Source organism: Pyrus communis, chromosome 2 (assembly GCF_963583255.1).
Source record: "Pyrus communis chromosome 2, drPyrComm1.1, whole genome shotgun sequence".
Taxonomy (NCBI): domain Eukaryota; kingdom Viridiplantae; phylum Streptophyta; class Magnoliopsida; order Rosales; family Rosaceae; genus Pyrus; species Pyrus communis.
Window position 1 is genome coordinate 11,665,432 of NC_084804.1, and position 9,218 is coordinate 11,674,649.

At 37.4% G+C, this 9,218-nt stretch overlaps 1 protein-coding gene and 1 long non-coding RNA gene across 3 annotated transcripts; one reads left to right on the forward strand and one right to left on the reverse strand.

Annotated features, from left to right (window-relative positions):
* Positions 1-235: 235 nt before the first annotated feature.
* Positions 236-3,720, forward strand: LOC137726942 (MDIS1-interacting receptor like kinase 2-like). Of its 2 annotated transcripts, XM_068465895.1 has the most exons (3): positions 236-1,949; positions 2,031-3,095; positions 3,175-3,720. In XM_068465895.1, the coding sequence occupies exons 1-3, from the start codon at positions 362-364 to the stop codon at positions 3,480-3,482; spliced, it is 2,961 nt and encodes a 986-aa protein (XP_068321996.1). In that variant the 5' UTR covers positions 236-361; the 3' UTR covers positions 3,483-3,720. The 2 variants fall into 2 exon arrangements, with proteins under 2 accessions (XP_068321996.1, XP_068321995.1); XM_068465894.1 differs by having other exon boundaries at positions 236-3,095.
* Positions 3,721-8,017: 4,297 nt separating this feature from the next.
* On the reverse strand, positions 8,018-8,516 carry LOC137724430 (uncharacterized). Its single transcript, XR_011067401.1, has 3 exons — positions 8,455-8,516; positions 8,271-8,358; positions 8,018-8,186 (listed from the first exon to the last, which is right to left on the reverse strand). It is a non-coding gene; the product is annotated as an uncharacterized lncRNA (long non-coding RNA).
* Between the last annotated feature and the right edge of the window lie 702 nt (positions 8,517-9,218).

Genomic DNA, 9,218 nt, shown 5'->3' on the forward strand with positions numbered 1-9,218 from the left:
CAAAATTAGCCAATTGGCTAATGAAATGGACAAATTTGCCAAATGCCCATGGAAATTCAAAATTCAGGAACCACAAACATATGCATATAATAAAAGGTAAATGAAAAACAGAAAAACCTTGCGACAAAAAAAACAAAGGAAATTCAGAAAAACTTGTACTTTCGGCGGGCCCGGCAGCGGCAATCCATTGAGCTTATTGGAAGTCAGAGGCAGCAGAAGATTAAAGGCACGCGTCCTTTAATGGTCATGTGCGAAATTCCAAGCGTCAAGAAAGGATCATAAACTCTGCATGCACCTCCAAAGTTGTTATTAGCTCCGATTTATTTGTGCCTTGGACAAAGGGAAAAAATAACAGATCATCATGCAACTCAAAACCATGACGTTTCATTATATGCTCCTGCTGCTGTCCGCATTGCCACTGATCAAAACGACGTCAATATCTCCAGGAAAACAAGCAGAATCACTCATCAAATGGAAGGACGACTTGCCTTCATCAACATGGCCACCTTCGCTACTCAATTCATGGTCCCTCACCAACCTCAACAGCCTCTGCAACTGGAATGCCATTGTCTGCACCAAAACCAACAGAGTATCCAAAATAGACCTCTCCAATATGCAAATTACAGGAACGCTCGCTCTCTTCGATTTTTCTCTATTTCCGAATCTCACCCACTTCAACCTGAGTGGCAACTATTTCCGAGGGCCTATACCATCTGCCATTGGAAATCTCTCCAGGCTCACAACTTTGGACTTCGGCAACAACCAATTCTCTGGCCCAATTCCGGACAGTATGGGTTTGATTTCTGGTCTTCAATATATTGACCTGAGTTCGAATGTTCTGCAAGGGAAAATTCCACCCTCTACAGGCAAACTTAGGGAGCTCCAGTTCCTTGATCTTTCATACAACTCCTTAAACTCTTCTATCCCTTCTGAGCTTGGTCTATGCACAAACCTCACCTACTTGTCCCTGTCTTACAATAAACTCAACGGGGAACTGCCTCTGTCCTTGTCCAATCTGAAAAACCTCGTTCAATTGCATTTGTCTAATAATCTATTTATTGGTCAAATCCTTCCTTCTCTGGTCTCCAATTGGACGAAATTGGTTTATTTGTACCTTTATAAGAATAGCTTCAGCGGAACCATTTCAGCAGAAATTGGGCAGTTGACACAATTAGAGTCTTTAAGCCTTTATTCCAACAAATTCAGCGGAGAGATTCCTCAGAGTCTAGGCAAATTGACTCAGCTTCATGTACTCGATTTGTCCGATAACCACTTGACAGGAGAGATTCCTCAGAGTCTAGGCAAATTGACTCTGCTTCAGGTACTCTATTTGTCCTGTAACCACTTGACAGGAGAGATTCCTCAGAGTCTAGGCAAATTGACTCTGCTTCAGAGACTCTATTTGTTCGATAACCACTTGATAGGAGAGATTCCTCTAAGTCTAGGCAATTTATCTCGGCTTCAGGAACTCTATTTGTTCAGTAACAACTTGACAGGAGAGATTCCTCAGAGTCTAGGCAAATTGATGCAGCTTTATAAACTCTATTTGTCTGATAACCACTTGACAGGAGAGATTCCTCAGAGTCTAGGCAAATTGACTCAGCTTCAACTACTCTATTTGTCCGATAACCACTTGACAGGAGAGATTCCTCAGAGTCTAGGCAAATTGACTCAGCTTCAGCAACTGTATTTGTCCGATAACCACTTGACAGGAGAGATTCCTCAGAGTCTAGGCAAATTGACTCAACTTCAGGGACTCACTCTCCCCAATAACCACTTGACAGGAGAGATTCCACAGAGTCTAGGCAATTTGACTCAGCTTAAGCTACTCTATTTGTCCGATAACCACTTGACAGGTGAGATTCCTCAAAGTCTAGGCAATTTATCTCGCCTTAAGAGACTCGATTTGTCTGCTAACAACTTCACAGGAGTGATCCCACGGATTTCAGGTATGTTGGACCCCAAACTTCTTTCATTGTCTAATAACAATTTGACAGGGGTAATACCAAGTTTTCTGTTTCTCGCCGTAGGTTTAACAGGTTTGGAATACTTGAATCTCAGCAGCAATTCACTATCGGGTGCAATACCATCAGAATTGCGCATGCTCACAAAATTAGACGTTTTCAATGCCTCACACAATCATCTCTCAGGCGAAATCCAATCAGCATTAGCTAACCTGTTGACTCTAAATATAAGTATGTATGACTTTTCGTATAACAACTTAACAGGGCCATTCCCAACTTGTGGCATTTTCAATAAGGTCCCAACAAGTGCTTTTGTTGGTAACCATGGCTTGTGGAGTCGTGTAGAAGGACCAACTGAATGTAAGTCCTCCAGTACAAATTCCAAAAGTGCTAAGAAGAATATAGTATCTATTTTCCTTTATTCCTTTCTGGGTTTCATAGTAACTGCAATTTCCATTGCTGCTCTCTTTCTTATGTTTGGTAAGAGGTCCACGATCCGGCCTCAGGTAATCAAAACTCCTCAAAACTTTGAGAATTTTGAAGCAATGATATTGCAAGAGGAAGTAAAATTTACGTTTGCAGAAGTTGTGAAGGCTGTAGATGACTTTCATGAGAAATACTGCATTGGCGAAGGAGGTTTTGGAAAGGTTTACAAGGCAGAGCTCCAATCAGGCCAAGTTGTTGCAGTTAAGAGGCTTAACATGGACGACTCTAATGACGTTCCAGCAATCAATCTTCAAAGTTTTCAGAATGAAATCCGAACTTTGACAACTATCCGGCATCGAAACGTCATAAGGCTATATGGCTTTTCTACAAGGAAGGGTTGCATATTCTTGCTTTATGAATACTTAGAGAGAGGCAGCCTCGGAAAAGCATTGTATGGGGTAGAAGGGGTTACTGAACTTGGTTGGCCAACAAGGGTAAAAATTGTGCAAGGACTTGCTTGTGCACTTTCTTACTTGCACCATGACTGCTCACCACCAATTGTGCATCGTGATGTAACTATCAATAATGTATTGCTCGAGCAGGATTTCGAGCCCCGACTCTCAGATTTTGGAACAGCAAAACTGTTGAGTATTGATTCATCCAACTGGACCAACATTGTTGGTTCGCTAGGATACATGGCCCCAGGTAATGTAAAAATTTTATTGTTGTGCAACTTTGTACTATCTTTTGTAGAGTTGACATATTTTGTTCTCTTTATACGCAGAGCTTGCATATATTATGCAGGTGACGGACAAGTGTGATGTTTATAGCTTTGGAGTGGTGGCACTAGAAGTCATGATGGGAAGGCACCCCGGGGATATGTTGGAGTCCCAACTATCAGAATCATCAACGTCAATGAAAGGAAATGCAGACTTGCTTCTAAAAGATGTGTTAGATCAACGACTAGAGCCTCCAGCCAATGAATTGGCAAAGGCAGTGATGCTTGTAATGAGTATAGCATTGGCTTGTATACGAACGCGTCCTAGGTTGCGTCCGACAATGCATTTTGTGTCACAGAATCTATCCGCTTAGAGTCTTCCTTGCCTTCCTGAGCCATTTGGTATGCTTACCATCAACAAGCTATCGGACCTACAAAACTAGAAGAAAATAGAGAACATGCAGCTCCAACTTCACATTAGAATTCTTGCTACGAGCAGTCTATCAAATAAGGAAAAGTTATGGAATTTTATTTTAGTTTTTAATTTTTTTCTTAATGTTGACAACAAACTTCATAAACATGTAATTGATATCTGCACCACCCTAATTACTACAGAGTGTTGCAAATTGTGTTTAGTAATGTGGAATTCGTACTTGCATATATAACCAGTTACACACAAGTGTTCTGTTGAGATACTTTCTTTTTTGGTTTGATTTTCCTATTTGTCGTAATTGATATTGTGATTGTAATTATCTCTATCAACGATTTACATAGCAGTAGTTTAGGGACCACTAAAAAACGTGTCCACACTTCGCTGCGGGGATTGAATGTATTAGTCGGAACATGCATGAATAGTTTCTACACAAAGTAACTGAAATGATGGTATAGTACCTAAGAACCAATGAAGTGATACTTTGCTTGCTATACATGGATAGGCGTACTATAAGAAACATTCGTTTGCAGATCGTATTGTGTCACCAATATTATACCCATAGTTTCAAGTAATCACCCACTGCCCCAACGATGCTCCTGTAGAGACTAGGATCCAAAACAGAAGAATACCATGATTTAACAACTTACGATTTGGATGACAAGGAGTGAGGCAGCGCATGCAACGAAGCATATCAGTTTTGTGCAGAAGATCTGCAATATACTAGGACTGATGAACAAAGATACCTTGATGAAAATCACAAAAGGAAAATAGAAAAGTACGAGACACAATACTTGAGCATCTGGCAGGAATAGCAAGCTCGTGAAAAAATTGATAAACCGTCTTATAAATTCAATTGTCAAACGTTATAATGTAACCCAAGACAAAGATAAAGCACATAGTTTGTTTACAAATCAAAACGAAGTGCTGCCATAATGTGCAACTGAAAAAATGCTTCTTAATGCGCCTTGCAAGAAATGAATGCAGTTCGAAAACACCACAGAAATCTTTACCACCCCAATCTTACTAAATAGAAGCATAATGGACAGGATCCCTCCCTAATTTTGTAACAGAAATTCTAACAAAGAATATCATGCTCCAAGGGCCTTGATTTATCTTTGGCAAAAATATGTACACTGCAAGTTTAGTTCAAACGAAACAAATACGCGTGTAAAGTAAAAGGCATCAACGCTACATGCACTGCTTTACAACCATCTCAAGTTGTTGACACAACGCTTAAAATATTTGAGACTCAGATTTTCATACAAACAGAACACCTGACCTAAACAATAACCGAAGTTATGGTATCTGAATTTAGCAGGCAGACGCTTTGCAAAGCTTTCTTCAATATCATCTCATATTCCCTTTTCATCTTTCCTATATGATACAGTAAACTGTTCAAATTCAGACGTAAATAAGACAATCTGCCACACTGTACGATTATAGTTGCTCGTCCTGAGCAATAATGCAAGTGCAACTGCTCTTAATCGAGAACTTCATCAAATAAACAATAATAAAATCTAATGTAACCTGTCAAAAATCCAAAAAAGTAAAACAAAGTGATCATTTGAAGGCACCGTAATGCCTTTTAGCCATCGTACACTTGCAGCATGTAATTGATGCATCTGTTGTTCAATGCAATCATTTGCTCGGCTAAAAAAGTTAAAATACAGTGATATCCAATTTATGAGAAATCATGCAGAAGCAAATGTAAATGATAATGGAATCATGAATGCGAATGAGACACAAACTTGCCAAAAAGAAAACCTATTATAGCGTGCAAAGATACTCTCATCGTATTTTTTTATTGCATCATCCATTTCGCAACAGATTTAAAAAAGTCTGTTTGAAAAAGCTTTTTGCTATATGATTCGGTTTTGCGAAAAATAATACGAAAAAAAATAAAGAAACAATTATCGAAAAGACAGAATAATGGCCTAGTAATGGCAAAAAACACTCCTCAACAAAGCACACGAACATGTGAGTTGAAATTTTGAAACATTCGACAACAAAAGGAAAGAAGCAAAGTTAGAAGAAAAGAAAGAGATGCTCACTTAAAATGAAAGAAGAAACAATACCAGGCTTCTTCTCTTCAGCATCCAGAATTCCATCGCCGCCTCCTTCAACCTTAAAACATATTTAAAATACAAAATGGAAAAAACCTAGAAGAAATCATCCCATAGAATTAAATCATCCAAGTAAAATTAGACCATGGACACAAAAAGAAATGAAGGCAGTTTAATCTGACTTAATCAGTGACTTACTGAATAATCTTCGAATTTGTCCCACGCAAGCGTTCGACTTCAACCCCCATCCTCGTTGCCCCTGTAATATGTAGACATAAAGAAAAAAAAAATCAACTTTAAGTTATCAATCAAATCATTTGCTTGTCTAAAAAAGTTCAAATACAATAAATATATTCACATCCAATTTATGAGATACCATGCAAATGTAAATGATTACAGAATCATGAATGCGAATAAGAAACACAAACTTGCCAAAAAGAAAACCCATTATAGTGTGTCAAGATACTCACAGCATATAGTGTCAAGATAACTGCAACAAAAAGTTCCATCCAATGACTTAACACTCAGATCAAACAAAAGTTGTCGCTTCATAATTTCCAATTTCAGTTCTTACCAGCCTCAGTGAGCATTTCACCAATTTCAATCTCTTCCTAGAACTTTTATACTTATCTCTGTGGTAGAATTGAGAAAGAAAAAAAAAATACTCAAATTAAAGTCAAGAAAATGCAAATCCGTATTCCTAGCATTTAACTGATCAAAGAGAAAACTAAAAGCATAATCCTTTACCCGTACAATGGAAATCTCACTTTGCTAAAACAAATTCAAATCAAGAAAATGCATATCCTTATTTCTAGCATTGAACTGATCAAAGTGAAAACTAAAAGCATAATCCTTCAACCGTACAACAGCAATCTCACTATGCTAAAACAACCATCAATTTCGTGAATAATGTCCATAGTGCATACCATACATAATCGTGCTAGGGCAATCTCACTATGCTAAAACAACCATCAATTTCTTCCTAACAACACACCCAAAATATAATTCTTTAATAGATTTAATTCATTCCATACATAATCGTGCTAGGGTTATGGTGTTGCCCTCTTTGTGTTCTTCTCTGAATAAATATAGAACCAAACCTATGAACTGTCTGTCCAACTCAATACAAAAAAAAAGACAAATTAAAAATCAAGAAGTACAAACCAAGCATTATTAAAATAGGTAAAACTTAGACATTGCTCATATGCAGAGCAAAGTACAATTTGCCCTACCAACTTGTTGAACACAAAAATACACAGATTTGAGCTTTTACCTCAACGAAAGTGAAAAATGGGAACAATCTGCAGCAGAGTGAATTGGGCCAGCAACAGAGAAAACCCAGTTGAGAGAGAAAGACCACATAAATACCACTATGAAAACCATAACATTTGCAGATAGTCCATTAGCTAGAACAAATCATAACACTAAGGGCAGACAAACCCAGAAAAAGACATTAATTAGTTATACCAGAATTACTAAGACTTGACAGTAAAAGATTTTATTTATATGGACAGTTTGTATCCGGAAACTATAAAACTTTACGTATGTTTTAGAAGGTCAATTTTTGTTCTTATCCTTCTTGAGCTGAGCTTACATTTGAGACTATAAAACCGTTTAGTTATCTAATTGCAGCAAAAGAAAAATGGACTTGCAAAAATATAAACCTTCTTGAGCTGAGCTTACATTCTTGATTTTCTCTTGATGACTTGCACATTCAAAAATCAGGGGTCCAGGAAACCTTCAAAATGATAAATAAAAAAATTATGTCCTCCATATCATATAACGTAGTAACGAAAGAAGCAATGCAAAACAGTCTCTAAGAACCAAGTTAGCATCCATAGGCACACCCCAACAGTCTCAAGATTTTTGTTCCAAGTATAGTGTACCTTTCATTTTCAAAATAAAACATCTTCATGTACCAAGTAAATGATAACATAAAGTATGATTTTCAATCTACAGAATTTTGTAATCAAACCCATATATATATATATATATATATAAATACATACAAGTAGAAAAATCAACTATTTCCCTAGTACTAACAAAATTAGTAGTGTATATAGTACACTTTTGGTTTTGGAGGAGGAAGCAACCATACCCTGAATATATACAAGCACACTTTTGGATTTGCAATTTCTTCTTGGATACTAAAATTGCAGGGTAAAACATACTTGAACCATTTCACTGACGAAGTTGAAACCTCCAAGGTCCATAACGGATCCAGCTAGCAAATATTCACTAATGAGCTGTCAAGTTTTGGTATGAAGGAAGCAGAATATGAACATTAAGTACGATCATAGCATTACATTTTCTCTATAAGTTTGGAAATATAAGTACATGCGTATGTACTTATGAATGTATGTACAAGCAAAGGCAATGCCACCACAGGTTGCAGATACAATAAGACCACCAAATCTGATATTAATCTACAATGAAACCAGTAGATGAGTTCAAATCAGCATTTTTTGTTAAGAGAAGACCAATGAACTTAACGAAACTGTAATGAGCCAGTAAGTTTACCTCAAGTCTAGTTGCAGCACTGGATATTTTGATTTAGAATTTGATATTATGAAGACATTGTCCTAAAAATATTACAAACAAAGTTACATTTAGGACCGTTAAGATAAATAACTGGAGCAATTATATTTTCCATGAAGCAATCTTACATTGTGATCAATCAGTGTTGGTGTATCTTCTCTTCTATTATCATTATCCAGATTGAAAACATCATGTAGTTGAAACGACCTATTTATACTACAATAGAGTTGGTGAGAATAGGCCATAATGGCTAGATTCAAAGGACAAAGAATATATGAAAAACTGTACTGAATTTAAGTTAGAAGCATGTACTTTTCTTCTTTCGTCTAATTTTTCTTCGACTTTACTCTCGCAACTGTTTCGAGTACCACCTGATCCACACAAAGATAGGTAAAAAATGAAATTAGAAAGAATTACAACATATTGCATTTGAGACCGAATCAAGTATGCAGCAAAACATTAGATTGCACTATATTTGCACTAGCAACCCATGAATTACGATAAGAAATGGCAATGTAAAGGTTTCAAATTCCTTAAATAAAACCGCATCAGATCTTAAGAAATGGTTCAATGCTAGATAAAATTTGTTTAGTATTCACCTGCTGGCCAGTGACGCTGTTATTGAAACTTCCAGGATCAGTAGCTGCAAGTATAATCAAGCAAGGGAAACAATAAATTTAATTTAAGACTAAAAACATGAATTAGCTAACAATAACAACTGCATTTAACAATTTAAACATAATCTGATGGATTTTAAAGAATGAAATTTCACCACAACCAACTTTTCCTTGCTCTTGGCGGCGGCCCTTCTGATGTCTCCTATGGAGAGCGCGAAGTTGGCGTTTTGGGCACGGCGGGTGAGTGCTTCGGACTTCTGAGGGATCTGGGTGCTCAGTGCCTCGTTGCCTGAGACTTTCGAGGGATTTGGGTTTAGGGCTTTCTTTTCCCGGCTTCTGGGTGTCCTGGATCTGAGGGTTTGCGAGGAACTCATTGCCGAGATTAGCGAAATGCGGGATTCGGAATCGAAAAGGTGAGACCTTGAGGGGCCGCGGTCTCAGAGGAGGTGATAAAGAAGA